General features: G+C 31.6%; 2 protein-coding genes across 3 annotated transcripts; both read left to right on the forward strand.

Moving 5' to 3' along the window:
- The first annotated feature begins 7,057 nt into the window (after positions 1–7,057).
- On the forward strand, positions 7,058–10,005 carry LOC114393035 (serine/threonine-protein kinase RIPK-like). Its single transcript, XM_028354290.1, has 5 exons — positions 7,058–7,542; positions 7,821–7,956; positions 8,308–8,444; positions 8,560–8,683; positions 9,099–10,005. The coding sequence occupies exons 1-5, from the start codon at positions 7,153–7,155 to the stop codon at positions 9,470–9,472; spliced, it is 1,161 nt and encodes a 386-aa protein (XP_028210091.1). The 5' UTR covers positions 7,058–7,152; the 3' UTR covers positions 9,473–10,005.
- A 3,085-nt stretch (positions 10,006–13,090) lies between these two features.
- LOC114393036 (G-protein coupled receptor 1-like) lies at positions 13,091–19,677 on the forward strand. 2 transcript variants are annotated; one of them, XM_028354291.1, is made up of 9 exons: positions 13,091–13,360; positions 14,463–14,494; positions 14,595–14,764; positions 15,035–15,129; positions 15,966–16,067; positions 16,151–16,225; positions 16,756–16,899; positions 17,863–17,933; positions 19,046–19,677. In XM_028354291.1, the coding sequence occupies exons 1-9, from the start codon at positions 13,178–13,180 to the stop codon at positions 19,146–19,148; spliced, it is 975 nt and encodes a 324-aa protein (XP_028210092.1). In that variant the 5' UTR covers positions 13,091–13,177; the 3' UTR covers positions 19,149–19,677. The 2 variants fall into 2 exon arrangements, with proteins under 2 accessions (XP_028210092.1, XP_028210093.1); XM_028354292.1 differs by having other exon boundaries at positions 13,092–13,360; positions 16,169–16,225; positions 19,046–19,381.
- Positions 19,678–20,111: the final 434 nt, after the last annotated feature.

Genomic DNA, 20,111 nt, shown 5'->3' on the forward strand with positions numbered 1-20,111 from the left:
TGATACTTTAACGTCGGTAGTTTAAATATCGGTTAATAATCGATGTTAAAAGTTCTTAATAACTTATGTAAAAAGCCTATTTTCTAATAGTGTGAGTTCAATGTCTAATTTAGTCATTAAATTTGTAACACATTGATATTTAAGTTCTTGAAAGATAAAAAAATAAAATATTATCCTTGAATTTTCTAAAAGTGCGGCAAATTCATCTCATTGTCAATTTTCTCCATTAATCCAAATGGTTAATCCTACTTAGCATTACTGGACTTATTTGTCATTTTAACTTTTGTTGTGGGTTGCTGACAGAAAGGGACTAATTTGTCACCAAAATTTTGACGGACTAATTTGTCGTTTGAAGAAATATAGATATTTCTTGGACAAATTATGTTTTTAGAACACATTGCCCATTCCCAAATATCCATCATCGATCGCGCCCTTTACCCGGGCCTCATGCTTACCATTGTCGCCATCCACTCCCAACTTCGCTACCTCTGCCTTTTCATCCACATGTACGAGGTTTGCATTCTCATGAACCCTTTCTTCGCCAAAGATATCAAGGACTCCGGTGTCGACATCTTCCACATTCGTGAGGTATGCGTTCTCACAAAAAAAATATTATGTACTCTTTGATTTTCAAGAAATTTATATAAACATTTTTACAAATATTTTTTATTAACCAAAAAAATTTTAGTTATTCATAAGTAGGAGTGGACCCAGGGTTGAAAAGTAGAGGGGCATTAATGACAAATTTTCTAAAAACTTATTTTTATTTATCACTAACAATTGTTCATAACAAAAATTAAATTAAGATAATTTTCAATGAAAAAATAGAAATTAAAATAATTAAATTATTGATACAAATATTTAAATTAATTACATTTTTTACACATACAATACAAATTAACACATGAAAATAAATAAAAGACTTTATTTTATGAGATAAGAAACAAATAAAACTATCAAAACATGATTGTTAATGCTACAATATGAGAAAAAAGAATATGCACTAATAGTGTAAGATAGTTTTACATAATCATCTAATCACACATCACTGTTTGTAGTAAGTTTGTTAAATTTTGTAATAACTAACTTAAAAATCATATAAATGATGACTTGTGATTGAATTACATTATAAAATTATTTTATATTATCAATGCATAATCATTAAATTCTTAAAATATACTTGTATGAGTCTATATCGGTTACTACATAATTGAATATGATATGTTTTATTAATAAAATAATTTATTAAGATATGTTCTACATTTCTACTAATAATGGAATTTAAAAATTTCAAAAGAATTAAAATTGAATGACTTTTCTAAGTTTATCTTGAATTTTTTTAAGGATATTTATTTAACAAGCAGGGACATGATCCAAAAAAAAAATTCCACATGTACAATAAAAAGCCTTTAAAGTAGAGTAAAATATGATATAATAATTTAAAATTAATAAAATAAAAAAATTATAATCAGAATATTAACTAGGAAACTTTCAAAAAATAAATGAGGAGGGTCATAGACCCTTGAATAACAAATAGGTCTGCCCTGTTCATAAGAGTCTTGATTTCCAGGATTCAAATTCCTAAAAATCATGATTTTTGGGTACTAGAAAACTTCCCTTGTACGAAATTATCCCAATTAAAATAGGTCATTATGCCTTTCTTGGGGCCAAAACATTGAAGAACATTTTTTTTAAGATAAGAGCAATGTTGTTAATTTATTCTAATTAAATTAACTTTTAATTACACAAATTATTTAAATGAAACTCTAATTAATTTTAATGAAAAAAACTACACAAAAAGTATTTAAGAAATTATACATAATTTTTGTGAGTGAATAAACATTTTGTTCCCTGTCTTTGTAGCCATTTTACAAATTAATCTATATCCTATTAAAATGTAAAAAATAGTCTCTATCTTTATATCCGTTATGCAAATAAGTCTCTACTGTTAAAATTCAATTTCCACTGTTAGTCATATGTTTATGTGGCAAGTCTTAGTCCATGTATGCAAACCTATGTGGCAAGTCTTAGTTCATGTAAGAAAACTCATGTGGCAAGTTTTTGGACTGAATTGAAAAATTATGATAAGTTAGGATAAAAACCATTCAAAAATTAAGTAAACCTATTTTTCCCAAAACGGTTTCACTGCCTTACTGTGATTTCATAGGTTTTTTCACTATTCGCGCTTCGCTCTTGCCTTACTGCATTCCCTTCGTTGGTGATTGTCACTCTTCGTGCTTCGCTCTTGACTCCGGTTCGCATTCGTTTCATGGTTGTTTTGCGTTCGTTTTCATTTGCATTGTTTTTGTGGTTGTTTTGCATTTTCGCATTTTTGTTTTTCATTTTGGTCTGTGTATTGGTGAACCAGTTCGTCGTTTTGGTCTTCAGTCATATAAATCGTTGTGATGTGTTGATTAAGGTTTGATGAAGAACGATTTATATTCTCTTGTGTTTTTGGGGTTTTATATGTTGAAGGGTTTTGATATAGCGTGGATTCATTGTTACTCTGTTTTATGGTCCTTTATTATTTTGATTTATGATGCTCTATTTTTATACATGAAATTGCATTTTGTTGTGTGATGTGCCTATGTTTGAGTTAGATTTTTTATTTCCTAATATATGGCATTGTTTGTGGTTTCTGATTGTGTAGAATGGATGGCAATATAAATTTAATATTGCACCATGGAGGAAGATTCACTCCACATGCCAGTGATGGAAAGGTTGAATATATAGGCGGAGAATTTGACGTTTGGGAGGATATATCTGCAGATTACATTAACATATTTATCCTATATGATCTGGTGAAAGCATGTAAGAAGTATAGCAGTATAGGAGATTGTTTTTGGTTGATTGATAATGACTTAGATTTTAATCATGGGTTAAGGAGTTGTACAACAGATGGAGATATATTATACTTAGTGAGGGATGCTTTGGAAAATGAGAATGAGATAAACATTTATTTTCATCATGAAGTAGATCCAATTCCAGAAGAAGTCCCACAAATGTTGTACTTGAAATGTCATCCAATTCTAAAAGCTAGTAATGAGGATGATTTAGATGATGTACCTATTGATGGCCATGAGGAAGGTAAATTTTAATCGATCTCTACTTGGTCCAACATGGTTAGCATAATTTTGGAATTTAATGTTTATAATTGATTAATATAATTTATTTGTACTTGATCACCATTGATGCAGATGTTGGTGGTGGAGAAAAAGGTATTAATGTGGACGTTGGTGGTGGTGAAGAGAGAGATGTTGGTGGTGATGAGGAGGAAAAGGTTGGTAATCCTAATGATGAAGATGACAATGATGAGGATGAGTGGTTTACAGATTTCTCTTGTACGAGGAAGGAAATTGAATTTGAAACAGATGGTTATCATTCAAAGGAGCTCAAAAACCCCATTAGTAGTGATGATGAAGATGAGGATGTTGACAAAGTTTATCCTCAATATAATGAAAGTAGTCGAGTTGGTGAAGAGAAGTTGAAATTAAGGATGGAGTTTGGTACTCTGGCTGAATTTAAATCTGCCTTAAGGGAGTATAACATATTCATGGGCAGGGAGTTCAAGTGGAAGAAGAATGATAAACAGAGGGCTAGAGCAAAATGCAAGAACGCATGTTGTGAAGACCCATTTTTTGTTTTATTTTGTTATTAGGATGTGTAGTTGGATATGACTAATTTTTATTCAGTAGGTACTAGTCTATGTTGTGTACTTTGGTACTTTAAATTTGAAAGCTTGAACGATGTAAACATTATGGTATTTATCTATGAAAGCTTGACTTATCTATTTTGGTTTATGGTGTGAAAGCTTTATATGGTGTTAAAGCTTGCCCTGCTGAACGATTGCTTGTAACAAGCATGCTTTGGTCTGTGAAATGAAATTATGGCTGAGCCATGTTAGTTCTCTGGTTTAGGAAGTGTCAAATGATATTTGCTAACAATTCTCTAGACTAGGACCACTGTTAAACCTTACAGCAACTTCTAGACTTTGAAAAATAATCACATGATTTAATGTCATGTTTCTTCTCTTTCTCTTATAATCACATGACCACATTTGTTTTATTAAAGCAACAAGAAAAATGCGGATGAGCTGGGCACCACATCTGTTTTATTAGAACAACAACAACAACAACAACAAAAATGTTGATAAATGTGTTTTATTACATGATTTAATGTCCTGATTCTTCTCTTTCTCTTATAATCACATGACCACAACAACAACAACGCTTTATCCCACTAGGTGGGGTCGGCTACATGGATCAACTTCCGCCATAATGTTCTATCAAGTATTACAGCAACAAGAAAAATGCAGATGAACTGGGTACCACATCTGTTTTATTACAACAACAAGAAAAATGTTGATAAATGTGTTTTATTACATGATTTAATGTCCTATTTCTTCTCTTTCTCTTATAATCATTGCATTTTCTGTTGTACCACATCTGACAACAGTAGACACATTAATGAGTATGTTTAGATAATGATAAATAAATAAAAATAAAATTATATTTAATTGAACTGGGTTTAGGTGAATTGATTAAACTACATTTTTCCCATTTAATTAGCAAACATCAACGCAATCAACACCACAGAAGTATAAACAATTATATGATATTTGATCAAGTTGAGCATCATTCTATTGTTCTGCAAAGTAATTGACAATAGATAGACCCAAATCAAATTTCAAATGAAAAACTTGAGGAACTGCAAAGTAACTGATAATAGCAACAAAAACTTGAGGAACTTCATTCACAATATTTCTTCAGCAAAACAATACTTATAATGTCACAAGATGCTACTACAAATTTTTCCTAAAATATATTCCCCCTAAAACTAACATTATAATTAAAAATGAAAAACCTAACAACACAATGTTTGTTAAATTTCTCATTTTCTTCTGCAATGCTTCAATTTGTAGGTTCAAATCAGCCACTATCATTGATTCTCTTGTGACAGAAGAATGATTAGAAACTTGGTTTTCTTCTTCAACCCATTCAAAAATTGACAGTTATCTGGGTCTGTTTGGGGCAATACACAAGTATAGAATAACCTTCCTGGGTTCCTCCTTGTTCTTGTAGTTTGAATAGCTGCACGTCTTCCATGGTGGCATTGGCGAATGGTTCTACTAGAAAATGCAGAAGAACTGTCACTTACAGGCATGGAGAAATCAAGTGAAGAAGAAGAAGCAAAGGGGAGAACCTTTACAGACAAGAGAAGCTTTACAAATCCTAATTTGAGGAACACACACTTAAGAACAAAGAGGGAATTCAGAGGAGAGAAGCTCTTATAAACCCTAATTTGAGGAAGAAGAAGCAAGTGACCAGAAGAAGCTTTATAAACACACACTTTAGTGTCACGTTAGATAGTCTACGTTCACTAAAATTGTCAATAATGCACCTCACTAATGGCGTTACTTTCAAATTTAACGGCAAAGACTATTTTACAACACTTATACAAAGATAGGGACTATTTTACAAAATGACTACAAAGATAAGGACCAAAATGCCTATTCACTCTAATTTTTGACCTTATAAACTTCTATTGATTCAATGATAATCGCTACCAACAATTTGGGCCTAAGTCTCGATTGAGAGTTACTCAGCCCCTAAAAATCACTACCAACAATTCTCTTACGTAAAAATGTTAGTGATATTTTCTTTTTAAGACTTATTTTTATGATGGATTAAAATTGATTGAAAATAATCAATTTTAGTAAATTTTGTTTCTCATTTAATAATTATTTCTTTGTATTTATGTTAAATGAGAAACAAAATCTAACAAAATTAATAAATTTTAATTAATCATAAAAAAAATTTAATGGAGAGTGTCAGATAGATAGAGTACCCCTATAATTCCTGAACTTATGAAATACCCCTCCACCTCAATATGTAATAGCCGCCCAACACCCCTTTCTCTAACTTTTATATGAAACCAATTTGTAGTAGTTCTTAACATTAACTTTGAAACTTGAGAGGGCAGTGCAATTGTCAAACACTAATTAAATGATTACTCCTTTAAGCCGTTGCATGCAATCCATTTTCCAAATGATTACTTCTTGTTTTGCAACATTTTTCCATGAGCGATGGAAGTGGTTGTGGGTTAGATTAATTGGTTCACCCTTTCTCTTTGACCTTCCCAACCTTCATCACTTTTTCCACTTTTTTAAAATTAATTTTCTTTCAATACATGGATTCAATATATCTAAAAATCCTCGTGAAAGTCCTTGGCCGTGTTGACTTGAACACATTTGATGGCTTTATTACACAAATTCATTAATCTAAAGCAAAATAGTACTATAATTAAATAAATAGTGTAAGAGAAATCCCGTAACTTCTAGATTCTAGAAGCTGTCCTTGATGATCATACAAAGAATTTAAAAGTAAGAGTTTCATTGTCGTCTTGGTATTGTATGATCATGACATCCTAACAACAATAACGTAGATGAACCTTACCTACCAAATATTGGGACATATCAATTAAACTATAAAATAGTACTCTATATATCCACATAGCACTTTTCTATTGTTATAATAAGGCATGTGTCTGCAATATAACCCATTGAACTATTAAAGAAAACCCTGTGATGTGTGCAACAAGAAATTAGACAATAGAATTGTTGGTTTGGCACTAATAGAATTATGTTACACATCTTTCATTTTCCGATCTTCCCGGCGAATGTACATCAATTGCTAAACACAAAAAAATAAGTGGACGGCAAGGGATGCAAGATAGATACATAGATAGATAGAGAGAGATTCATTCATATTAGTGTAACATTGAAGTCAATAATAGGTAGGCAAGTTACTTGACCTATAATTAATTGAAGATATATATCACAAATATTATAGTTATAAAATTAAAAAAAAAGTCACTAAAAAATGAAATAAAATAAAATGGAAACCAATTATGCACATCGTGTGGTATAGTTATTATAGCATGATTAGCATCCACATTCAAGAGTTCTAGAAGTCAAGGAATCTCCCCACAATTTTTCTTCTAAGGTAGTAGGTGAAAATATGTACTTATAAATTTCATTATCTTACAATTTTATGTCGTCTTTCTCATTTTTATAGAATCAAAAGCAGTAGCTTGTGAAAGAAAAACATATATAAATACACAAGGTTATTTGAAATTGAACATATAAACCAAATGAGTACTAAAAAGAACACATGGAAGTCTGTGATCTTGATCCTAAGTTGTTACAAGGTTAAGTGTTCCTTGGAGGAATCAGAGAAACAGGTTTTGAAACAAGGTTCTTTCCAGAGGTTATGTCTATCAGATGTGAGCAATTCAAGCTCCACTCAGGCCATTGAAGACATTTCAATTTCATTTGCTGGCTCAAAGCTCTATGCATTCACACTTGAGGAGCTAAGGGAAGCAACAAACAGTTTCTCATGGAGTAACATGCTAGGTGAAGGAGGGTTTGGACCTGTCTACAAGGGTTTTGTTGATGACAAACTTAGGTCTGGTTTGAAGGCTCAGACTGTAGCTGTGAAAAGGTTGGACTTGGATGGCTTGCAAGGTCACAGGGAGTGGCTGGTTAGTTAGCTTTCTCAAGTGCCCTTTTCTTTTTAAACTTATTTCATGATTAGTCCTTTCCCCCCAAAACCCCATTTATTTGGTTGTCACATATCAATTTAAGATGCCAACATATTAAAGAGATTTATATCAGTTAGTTGAACAAAGTGTGTGAGTTATTATAAACTCTTTATCCTTGTTTCTACGGTTAAAATACTACTACACTTATCTTAGAAGAATTAGTTGAACTCCGGCATCTCATGAAAAACTGTTATATTGAACATGTTTTCTTTTTCTAGGCAGAGATTATATTTCTTGGACAACTAAGGCATCCACATCTTGTCAAGTTAATTGGGTACTGTTATGAGGATGAACATAGGCTTTTGATGTATGAATACATGCCAAGAGGCAGCTTGGAGAATCAACTCTTCCGAAGTAAGTTTCTTTTCACTCTTCTACTTGTCCTCTATTTTTCTCATTCTTTCCTCAAAATGGGTAGGACTGTACATGAAGTTCATAAGGTCATTTATTGCTGTATTTCTGATTATATCAATGGTAATCACTCAAAGTCAAACATGATTACAAGATCAAGCTGAATAATGATTATCAAATGATTTAGAATTTTGGATGTTCTGTTCTATATGGTCAAGCACACCTAATTGTTTCAAATCTCTCTTTTTTTTTTTGGATACTGATGAGTGATTACAAAAATTACTAACTGAAAAAATTGGATTCTTAGCTTAAACAAAGCCTTAATAACAGCTTCTTTTGTTCTAATACAAACAGGATACTCTGCTGCCATGCCATGGTCAACCAGGATGAAAATTGCATTAGGAGCAGCCAAAGGTCTTGCCTTCCTTCATGAAGCAGATAAGCCTGTAATATACCGCGATTTCAAAGCTTCGAACATTTTACTAGACTCGGTATGCTCTCTGATCTTTTCTGAAGAATCATGTTACATCTCTTGCATCATCTTCCTAGTGACCATATCAAGAAATTAACTTGGACCCTTCAATTTTTATCTCTTTGAAAATCTAGGATTTCACAGCTAAGCTCTCAGATTTTGGGCTAGCTAAGGATGGCCCTGAAGGGGAAGACACACATGTAACAACACGCATAATGGGAACACAAGGTTATGCTGCTCCTGAGTACATCATGACAGGTTAGTATATGCACTACCATACAAAATATTAACCAAGTTTCTACTTTCTAGCATGAATTGGCACATAAAAAGTAAAGGGGGAAGGGATACTATTTCATTTCTTACTCCTAAAAGCATGTCACAAGCCTCAATAAGAACTTATGCAGTCCAAATTGAACTTAGGCCTTTCATTTTACTAGATATTAAACATCCTTTTATTTTGTCACTTTATTAAGTGCATGTTTGGAAACTAATCAGAAATCAAAGAATCTCGTCAATTTAGCCCAAAAAACGTGAAAGTTACAACTATTAGCTTCCGGTTAAAGATAGAAAATCACATCGACAACACGGAACCAAACACGCTATAATTTCTTATGTCCAAAAATGATAGAAAGTTATATTTGATGAAGCTAACTAATTATTGCCTGTTTAATAGGTCACCTTACAACCAAGAGTGATGTGTATAGCTATGGGGTGGTGCTGTTGGAATTGCTGACAGGAAGACGAGTAGTGGATAAATCTCGGTCGAATGAAGGCAAGAGCTTGGTGGAATGGGCAAGGCCTTTGTTGAGAGATCAGAAAAAGGTGTACAATATCATAGATCGTAGACTAGAGGGGCAATTTCCCATGAAAGGAGCCATGAAAGTTGCTATGTTGGCTTTTAAATGCTTGAGTCATCACCCAAATGCAAGGCCAACTATGAGTGATGTGATTAAGGTATTGGAGCCACTTCAGGACTATGATGATGTTTTCATTGGACCATTTGTGTATGTTGCCGTAAGTGAAACTGGTGACAAACATAAAATATAGCAGCAGCAAGGTAGATAAAATATATATATATATCAGATAGCAAAAGGTAAAAACAGAAAAGAAAAAAAAAGTGGTGTGTTATTTTATTTTATAAGGGACGGCATGGCTTGGTCTTCACTCTTCACAATCATCAAAAGGGGATGCAAGTAGTTCTATCATATTTGAACTGTGGCCAGAAATAGAGAGCTGCAGCAAAATGATGTTTAGGGTGGAATGAGAGGACCATTACATTGGAACACAAGGTGTTAGAAATGGTAGAGTTTTTCTATGGTTTGATGATATACACAGCAAATCAACAATGTACAAGCACTAGAGACTCTAGTTCAGAATACAGAAACTAAAATTTATTCACATGTAATGTATTTGACAAAATTATAGTTGGATTGAGTTTGGACATGATTTTGGATATCAAGTTATAGTTTTAGAGAAAGTGGCAAAAAGTATCCATTGAATCAGGAAACTGTAATCTGCACATATTAATATATTATTATTAGTATGATTCATGAAGCTATAATATCGTCATTGCTATGAAAGGGTATGGTCCATTAATTTTAGTGCCTTCATTGTTACGTGTGTTTTGGAATGAACTAGGTATAATCCAGAGGACATGACTCCCTGAGTCCTTGAGACCGTGAGGCTACTGTTCTAATTATAACTTGCACTGAATTGGCATTGAAGTAACTACTTTAAGCCTCTCGAACGAAAAATAATTAGGTGGTCTGTAATAATTTTTTTTTTCATAAATAGAAAAATTTTCTTTTGCCAAGTTTTTAGGATAGGTTAGAGAAACTGTTAACCTTTCCTCAATATGATTTTCCCCTCTCTCTCATTTAGGATGGTGACACTCCCTCTCCAGGTTAAATAATTCTTCTCATTTTAAGAATCTTTATGCATAGACTTAGATCTTAAAAAAGGAAAAAATCTTTAATTTACAAAATATATCTTTAATTTTAAACAACATCTTACAAATAAGATAATATTAATATTCTAGAGATTTCAAATTAATAATTTGAATTGCTTACTAACCATTAATTTTGACAAATACACCCTATAAACATAGTTTAATCCTATATAAGAGATAATTTTTCTCAAAAGTGTCTAAGTATCTTATTTTTCGCATCATTATGTGTCTATCACACCATGTAAAAGTGAAAATTAAGATCAACATTAGCTATTAATCTTAGGTGAGGATGTAAGAATTAAGGGTTCTTTGCATATGATGAGAAGAGTAAATCTCAACTATAAATTTAAATGAATGATTTAAAATTAAATTAAGTAAAAATAATAATTTTTTGTTGTGACTATACATAAAGAAAAGGGTTTGCTTAGCTAGTAGTTTATCGATAAAAATAAAGAAATTAATAAATAATTTATTATTAAATTTTTTGCTGAAATGCATTAAAAATGACACTAGAGTATTGATGTTTTTTTATATGTATATTTAAAAAAAAACTCCTTAATCAATAAATTAAGAGCAATTATTAGTATTCTCTCAAAGAAAGTAATATATATATATATATATATATATTCTTTATATATACAAAATATTTTTGTTAATTTTTGTGTTCATCAATTTTGAAAAAGGTCTTTATCACCGCTTAATAAAAATATGACATGATATACATCTAGAATTATATCACATGTCAGATAAGAGTTGTCGACGCGACGTTTTTAAATGCATAACACGTTGTTATAAAAAAAATAAAAAATACTGTTATTAAAAATTAAAAATAATAGGAATCACTGTAAAATTTAAGAAGATCAAGACTAATAAAACAAATTTAAAGGATTAGAATTCAGATATATTTTTAAAAAAAAAAAAAAAACAGATCTGAGTTACTGAATTGGTTTGAAACAGAAAGTATGTGGTGCAGGCCGGGACCGATCCATTAGTGCATGGAATCAAAGAATATCTCACAAGGTTCTGACGAGAAACGAAGTTGGAAGACGATTCTCGTTCGTTACTTGTGTCTTTTATGTATGATCACTTGTACCTTAACTGGGATGCAATCCTTCACAAAACAACTGCAACGGACAAACCACTATCATATTATATAAGTGATATTAATTAATGCCAACCTCCAACTTAAAAAATATGCTTAAATACATTTTTATCATATAATTAATATTTATTTTATTTTCGTTCTTACAAATATATTTTTTTTCATTTTAATCTTTATAAAATATATTTATTTTATTTTTCGTTCTTAAAATGATTTAAATAATACTTTAAACAGTAAAAAAAACTATTTTAAACATTGAAAAAATATTATCTATAACACTCTAAGGATGATGGAAAACAAAATAATCACATTTTATAAGAATTAAACACATTTTTTTATGCAAAAACAAAAATAAAAAAAGCTAAATTTCATAAATAAAACTATTTAAATCTAAATTTTTTTTATGACAACATGTTTTATTATTTCTAAAGTATTTCAACACTTGAATACTAGAGGAGTAAGAGACTAAATTCACATGTTTATCAAAATGTTAGAACCAAAATGATTGATATGAAAGTATAAGAAACATATCATAAGAGTAAATTATATTATCCTCTTTTGAGATTACAAGAATTAAGTGTCCTTTTCCTTTTATATTAAAATATATTATTTTGTACATTTAAATTAAAATCATTAAAAAATATTCTTGTGTAAAATTACACTTATTTTTCTTAAGAAATACGAATATTACATTATCATCTTTTGTTTTAAAATATGCAGTTTTTTTTGTTACAATAATATACATACAAAGTATTTATTTATTGATTTTGTTAACAATTAATCTTCTTTATTAAAGAATATAAATAATTGTCTTTATTGAAGTTTTCTCATCACCTTTCTTTACATCCTTAAGACTTGAATTAGTTGAATATAATTTCTTACTCCAAACACCCCAATCAAGTTGATTTATAGAAATTTTTCAATAATTTTTATGAAAAAATATTAGATGAGTTAAGTTAACATATTTTATATTATCATTTAATTATAAATTAATATATATATATATATATATATATATATATATATATAATTTATTAAATTTTAGACTTAATAGTATTTTTTTATCTCTAATATTTTTTAGTAAATTTTATTTTTCAATAAATTAATTTGACATATTTTTTTGAAAAATTACAAATTTATTGTTTCATAGTTAAGTTGATGTGACAACATAAAAATTGGACATAAAATTCACCAAATAAAAAATTTCAAATATAAATAAAGTGTTATTATTTTAATATGTCAATTTAACTCAGCTAAAAAGGTAGAATTTATAAGTTTTTTTAAAAGGTAAATGTAAAATCACTATAATACATCAAATTAATTGGTTGGATGTAAAATTAACTAAAAAATAAAAAATTAGAAGTTACAGGTGCAATTAACCTTAATTTTTATCTGTAAAAAAGTTGATTAATTATTTTTTTACTGCAGTTTATTAATTATTATAATAACTACCTTCAAAGTATTTATCATAATTTTTAATTAATTAACATTATAATTTTTTTTACATTAACGTGCAATAGAATTAAGCTCAATAATTAATCATAAAAAATTCATAATCGTATTAATTTAATTTCTTTTTTCACAAAAATAAAATTTCAAAACCGTTTCACTACCACCTCTGTATTTCTTCATTTCGCGGTGAGTTAGAACTGATAATCAAGAGAGTGACTACTGGTCGGCGACAGCGAACTACTTCCGTGTAATGGCGACCTCCGTCGCAGTCGCCGGCGCTTTGACGGCGCATGATCGCCGGATTCTGACAGCGGTGAACGTCGGAGCGTCGAGCCTGTCGTTGGCCGGTTCCAGCTTCATTGTAGTGTGCTACCTCCTCTTCAAGGAGCTCCGCAAGTTCTCCTTCAAGCTCGTCTTCTACCTCGCTCTCTCTGTACGCTTCCTTTCTCTCTCTCTCTCTCTTTCCGTGTTCCTCTTCGTCAGATCTAAAACCCTGCGTTTTCATTTTTACTTTTTAACGTTCCTTCGAATTCACTCATTCGTTAGTTTAGTAACACTTATCAGTTATCACGATTTGCCAAAACGACACGGTTAGACGCGCTTAGGCCTTTTCAATTGAATTTACCGATGGTTGATTTCACACTTTGGTATGTATGTGAGTGAGTGTGTGCTTTTTTTGAACCTAATTGCTTATTTTTGTACTCGGTTTCTAGTTGCTTCTTTTCATTAGCGTAATCAATCGTTTTGGTTATGGAACGCATAGCGATGAATTAACTATTTCCGAAGATAGTTTTAAACAAATTTACTGAACTTGCAACTCTATGTTGGTCTAGAATTAGGTGCTTAATGACCGAGAACCTTAGGTTAAGTTAAACCTACTTTGTAAAAAAAATAAAAATTAGGAGTCTAAATGTCCTTTTAGTATTTTTAAGAATCTTATTTATGCCTAGAGAGCTAGTAATTATATTTGGATTAACTTCTTAATAAGCTCTTATAGCCTTATAGAAGAAGAAAATAAGAAGATAAAAGGAATTAAGCTTCTTCCATAAGTTGAAATTAGCTTAGGCATAATCTAATTTTTAACTTATGGGAGAAGCTTAATTAAATTTACCTTCTTGTTTTCTTCTCCTATATGTGTTTGTTGTTAAGTTTATCCAAACAAGGCCATAATAGTAAGCTTCTCCATGCATTATATTGGTTGTAAAAGTTATTAGATATTGCCAGCTTGTTCTTGACTTCAATTGTGATTGTAAAAGCTACTTTATGAGTTTATGTTGATGAAAACTGTTAGATTGCTAGACAACATTTTATGTTAAGCAACTAACTTTTGCAATCCTTTTTCTTTTGTTTGTTTATGCCCTTAGCAACTTTAATTTGTGTTTGTAATGCTGTTTTACAACTGAGAAAGAAGTAGGTCCTTTGCCATTTCACGAACCATATTTGTCTGTTTCTTTCGTTGGTTATTTGGTTATGTATGCCTTATTTTCTTCTTCTGAGCCATAATGCTATTTTTATTACGTTTTTGCTGATTGCAGGATATGCTTTGCAGTTTCTTCGGCATAATAGGGTATACATGCTAGATCAAGCAAGATTTTCTTCAATGTATGTATCAAGTATCAACTGAAGTTGTTTATCATGTGATTGATAGGAGTTTCATTTTGATACAGGGACCCGTCCAAAGGTTTCTTTTGTTATGCTCAGGGCTATAGCACACATTTCTTTTGTGTGGCATCTTTTCTATGGACTACAACAATTGCTTTTACCCTTCACCGCACTGTTGTAAAACATAAAACAGATGTTGAAGATTTGGAGGCCATGTTTCACTTGTATGTCTGGGGTATGCAGCTATGTATAAATCAACTTTTAATATTCTAGTTTTGAGAAATGGCCTATTTTGCAATAATCTTCACATTCTCTAACTTCCCAATTCCATGATTTTTAATCTGAATATGATTTTTTAGAGCATATTAATGTGGATGGCATAGCTTCAGATGCTGGTTATGTACCAATAGTAGTAGGACTTCCTACTTTGGTCTAAGCTCAACCATTCCATTAGCAACTTGCTATGCAGAGAGCTCATTTGATATTTTTTTTATACTTTTGATAGGTACTTCCCTGGTTATGACAGTTATGCGCTCCTTTGGTAATGACCATAAACATTTTGGTGCATGGTGTTGGACACAAACAGGTCGCACAGGGAAGGCAAGTAGTGGTAGTACATGTCACACATTGTTTTTATATATTTTCTGAAAATTTCTCTTTTCCCTCTTGCTGTTTTTGTTTTACAATTTAAAATACATGGCCAAATGGGTTTTCAATTCACTTAAGGGGAACCTGCAATGCAAAGCAGTTTTTCCCCTTTTAAATTAAAAAAATTAAATGTAAGTTGTCTTCAAATGTGATTTTGATTGGCACTTAAGTTATGGAAGGGGTAAATTGTGGCGTGGGCTTTCGCAATCAATTTGGAATGACAATTTGTCATCCCTTTTAACTTATAATAAAAAAATATAACATTAGGTGTTTCAGAAAAGTAAAAAGATACTGAGTGGGGTATCCCCTTTCAATAATGGTGTAGATACCTCAATTACCTGGTTTAGTGTCAACTTTTTTTTTCCCATTCTGTAATTTGACATCCTATAAATACAAATGGACTGGAAATGAAAGTAAGGACTTGGTTTCCTGTGAGAAGAATAATTTCCTTGCTGTGATTCATTATTATTCAAAACCAAATATATAGTTATTAGCATGAAAGCAGGTAAAATTAACAGCTAAAAAAAATCCATGCGAGAAATGTTTACTAGCAGATGAATATTCTTTACAGCGTTCTATCCGCCTTTTTGTTTGGGGTCTAGGATGCTTGTGAGTAAAAAGTATTTTGTGATGGTAATGAATATTAGAAAGAGAGCAGAATAACAGAAGTCATCTTCCATATTTATGCAACTTTGCACTGTTAATCTACTGTGTATATGTACCATGTTTAGCAGATTAGTCTACTAATTTTTCTTTTTCCTCTAAAAGAAATTCCCTTTTCTATGCAGGCAGTTCATTTTGTAACATTTTACATGCCACTCTGGGGTGCAATTCTGTATAATGGATTTACATACTTACAAGTAATACGCATGCTGAATAATGCAACCCGTGTATGTATCTAATTTTACTGAATCTTTCTCAAACAAAAAATAAATTGCTTGTTTAGGCAACTTTTTAGACCTAATTTTTCTAGTTTCTTGGTAAATTTCAGATGGCGGTTGGTATGTCAGGCCAAACTTTTGTGTCAGATACAAGAGATAACATGAGGGTATTTTATTCTATTGTCTTCAGATTCCAAGATTTGAAATATAAAGATCCATATACTTGAATTAGGAAACAACCCCTCTCCCGCTTCTCTCCCCCCAAAAAATAATAAAAAAGAAAACACAAGATATGCATTTATTTGTTTCTAGCAACTTTTATTATTGTCATCCTTAGTGCCTTTATTATTTTATAACTTATGTTCTGTCATGTGGCTTATTCGTTGTAATCTATTCTCTTTGTGCAAATGCCTTATTTAGGCGAGGTTTGTTTTGGAATTAAAGGAATTTTTTAGACAAGATATGTACATTATAATGTATTTCACACAAGGGAAATTTTCATGGATAAAAAATAAAATTAATACTCTGTTTTTTTATTTCTCATGTGGTATAGAGATGCTCACCCCTTTGTTTTTTGTTGGATTTTTCATAGTAAATTTATATTCATGCTTAAACCAATTGCTTAAGAGGAAACTGTTAAAACCTGTTGCATCTACATTCCCACTGAACTTATAGTATTTTCTGTTTTACACTGCAGGCTTTGAATCGCTGGGGATACTATCCACTAATTCTGATAGGATCATGGACTTTTGGCACCATTAACCGTATTCATGATTTTTTTGAACCCAACCATAAGATCTTTTGGCTCACATTTCTTGATGTTGGAACGGCTGCTCTTATGGTATCAACAAGTAACCATATTATTTTTAGCTTTATTTTTTTCCCCCTGAATGTTCTAAAACTTATCTGGAATTCTGGATACTCATTATGGTTGTCATTAGTTATAAATCTTCTCTTATAAACTTTTGGCATCTCCACCGATATCCTAGCACCCACTTGTGAGCCTTTTACACTTTTCCCTAATCCCTATTAATATGTTAATAACAGATTAAAGTGCATTATCTAACTGGTATCTCAGATACATCTAAAATAATTGATATTTGATATATTGATGCATTTTACTTGATTGGTGCAAAAATGTGGATACAAGTTCAAAATTGTTATTTCAACATCTTTAAACAAAAAATGCAAATATTCATTTAGAGATCATGTGCTTAACGCTGCCTTGTATAATTCTGATTTTACTGGCTTACAAAAGGTTAATTGTGGTGTTTGGTTGCTGAACCACTATCAGTGCAATAAGTTAATTGTGCTTGTCAAGGTTTTATAGTGGTTTGATATAATTCCAATTTAAGCAGCATGTCGTATTTGCTCAATGATTATTCTCTGGGTAAAATGGAAAACTAGAGGTTAATTCTTACAATTTAGACACTAGTTGATGATATGATGCCAAGGCCACCATTGTTTTAGAGGAGGATATGGCAATTTAAGAACATTTTTATATCATCAGCCTATCCTCAACTGTAGCATAAATAATTGTAAGTTCATCAATGCTATGGAAAGTTCCCCGTTGTACTGACACACAAACATATTTAACTTATACACGAGGTCATTGCATTGTTTCCTGCAGTTAATCACTTTCCATTTTGCTGGAATGTTTTGTGTGCTTTTCCAATAAATATAATTGACTTCCCTTGGTACAGATTTGATGAGTGAATCAAGTGTAACATTGTGAAACTGAAAGGTACTATTATCAGTATTATGGTGTCTTGCTAACCTATGCCACTTTGTCTACTTATTGCAGGGCCTCTTTAACTCAATTGCTTATGGTCTCAATTCTTCTGTTCGTAGAGCAATTTGTGAAAGACTGGACAAGTAAGTATTGATTCTATTCATCTTTAAGAGATTCCAATTGAATGTTTTTTATTTCTACTTTGGTCCCTTAAGTTTCAAGCAAGGTCTAATTGTAATATCTTCGTCACCTATTCTGAATTTAACTTGTGTACTTTTATTAATATTGCCAATCTAACGGTTTCAGCTTTACCACCTAGCTTTTTTGTGTGTACATGTCTTTCTTGCCATTATCCTGCATGATTTGTGTTGTAGCTTAATGATTACTCAGCCACTCTTGTTTTCTCCCTCCTGCCACAACCTCCTCATCTTCTCTAGGCTACTCAGCTAAACTGGTGGATGTTAATACTACACAGAAAAATTATAATTAGGTTACTTGTCATCTTATTGTTTGAAAAACTACAGGCAAGTCTATGGTGCACCTGTTTGACACATAACGCAGACCATTGGGTAGCTATTGTCTAAATAGATGGCTGCAAATTATGAGGAGGTCTGTAACTTCCGGTGGCTATGTTCACAATTTGGTGCTACCATCACGACTTTATCGATTTATTAGTATTTTTTAATTAATTTCTTGGACCAAATCTTGTTATATTCATCATTCTTGCTTTGGAATCAATCAGCCTCAGTCTTTTCAAAATTGATTTAATTTTCTTTAATAGATTATTTCTTTAAATATATGCTTTAGTTAATGCTGGTTGAATTGTGAAACAATCTTACAGTAATATTTAAACCCCATTTTGGGAGGTCCATTTTGGGAGAGCTAGCCCTGGCTTCTTGAACATTAATTTAGGTCCTTGTCATAATGCATAGCCATCAATTTACTCAATTCTTGTCCAACGGGCCATTTCATGTGTTGAATAAGTTCTCACTGAATTTGTGTGCCCCAGACTTTGTGGCACCAACTTGGTGAATTAACAATTATTAGTCTATTCTTGAGCACTTAATTTGGGGGTAGTTGGTGCAGAAGGTCCAAAATTTATGAGGTTCTTGTTTCCTTTCTCAATCTCATACAAAGTGACATTTATCATTTATTGAATTTTACCACCTTCTAGTTATATAGATGCTTCGTGCTTTATTAACATATTTAGTTTAAAACATGTAGCAAAATTTGCTTCTCTCTTTTCTTTTGCCAGGTTCTGGCCTGAGAGATTAAACAGATGGCTCCCTAACAGTTTAAAGTACAAGAACCTACAGCAAGAAAGTGAACTAGTTTTGTTCAAAACTGAAGATCAATAACAGTGAATGGACAAATTGTGATCCTCCATGCCAAGTGACATTTCTTATTCTAGTTTACTAAGATGCTGTTTTCATAGCAACTGAGGATCTGTAGACAGCAAACATTCCAGGCTATTTATTGCTCCGCTGTTTCAATTACGTGAATCGTGTTATTCACTTGCTGTATTTTATACTGCTGATGATCCTTCTCAAGCAGATAAGAGGATGGACCATTTCATGTGGAATCTGCTTCAGCTAATTGAAGACTACTTGTGACTGCAAAGAAGAGTGCTTTTATCTTTTTTCGCAAAAGGCTCTACATCTCTCCCTGTGATTCATCTTTTTAATAAGTCTTGACTTAGAGCATCACTGTATGCCCCCCTTGTATCCAGTCCTAATTTCTGCAATTCAATGTTTTATTAAATTTTATTAGTTGTATAGTTTAGATGCATTTCCAGATTGTTACACATTGCTAAACAACTTTTCTCCCAAATTTGCTGTGTGTATGTGGTTTTTGAGCTATAAAAGTACTTCTTCAGTTTGAAGCACACATGCCCATATCACTATAAAATGGATACCTGTATAGCTTTATAACAAGCGAGCGAACCCAAAACCATTTAGATTTGTATCCTGAGAACAGAAGGGATAAGTTCTCCTGAAGTGGAAGCAGGGGAAATAATGATTTAGATAACTTGTGCGTTAATGTTGGAGATAATTCTTGGGCAGCATGCATTTTGTGAGTCCTCTGATCTCCCAAGGAACGACCATAATATAATTTGAAGTTTATATACAGGGATCCATTTTCCTGATGCATCTTATGTCCTAACACCTTTCCATTTTCAAACACCTCACTATTACTTGTCATTTTTCTCTATATCGTCTATCATATGATTCATATATACACTTTTCTCATTTCTCTCTCTCATTTACAGTGAAGGTGTCTAATAATCATGTTTGTATGACCTAACAAGAAAACAAGCTCGA

Source organism: Glycine soja, chromosome 17 (assembly GCF_004193775.1).
Source record: "Glycine soja cultivar W05 chromosome 17, ASM419377v2, whole genome shotgun sequence".
Lineage (NCBI taxonomy): Eukaryota > Viridiplantae > Streptophyta > Magnoliopsida > Fabales > Fabaceae > Glycine > Glycine soja.

Excerpts from the sequence above, each read along its gene's own strand:
- LOC114393035 (XM_028354290.1), top strand. The coding sequence starts at position 7,153 with ATGAGTACTAAAAAGAACACATGGAAGTCTGTGATCTTGATCCTAAGT. Across the intron at positions 7,543-7,820 it reads AAGGTCACAGGGAGTGGCTG|GCAGAGATTATATTTCTTGG; the intron begins GTTAGTTAGCTT and ends TTCTTTTTCTAG. Across the intron at positions 8,445-8,559 it reads CGAACATTTTACTAGACTCG|GATTTCACAGCTAAGCTCTC; the intron begins GTATGCTCTCTG and ends TTGAAAATCTAG.
- LOC114393036 (XM_028354291.1), top strand. The coding sequence starts at position 13,178 with ATGGCGACCTCCGTCGCAGTCGCCGGCGCTTTGACGGCGCATGATCGC. Across the intron at positions 14,495-14,594 it reads AGTTTCTTCGGCATAATAGG|GGACCCGTCCAAAGGTTTCT; the intron begins GTATACATGCTA and ends ATTTTGATACAG. Across the intron at positions 17,934-19,045 it reads ATTTGTGAAAGACTGGACAA|GTTCTGGCCTGAGAGATTAA; the intron begins GTAAGTATTGAT and ends TTCTTTTGCCAG.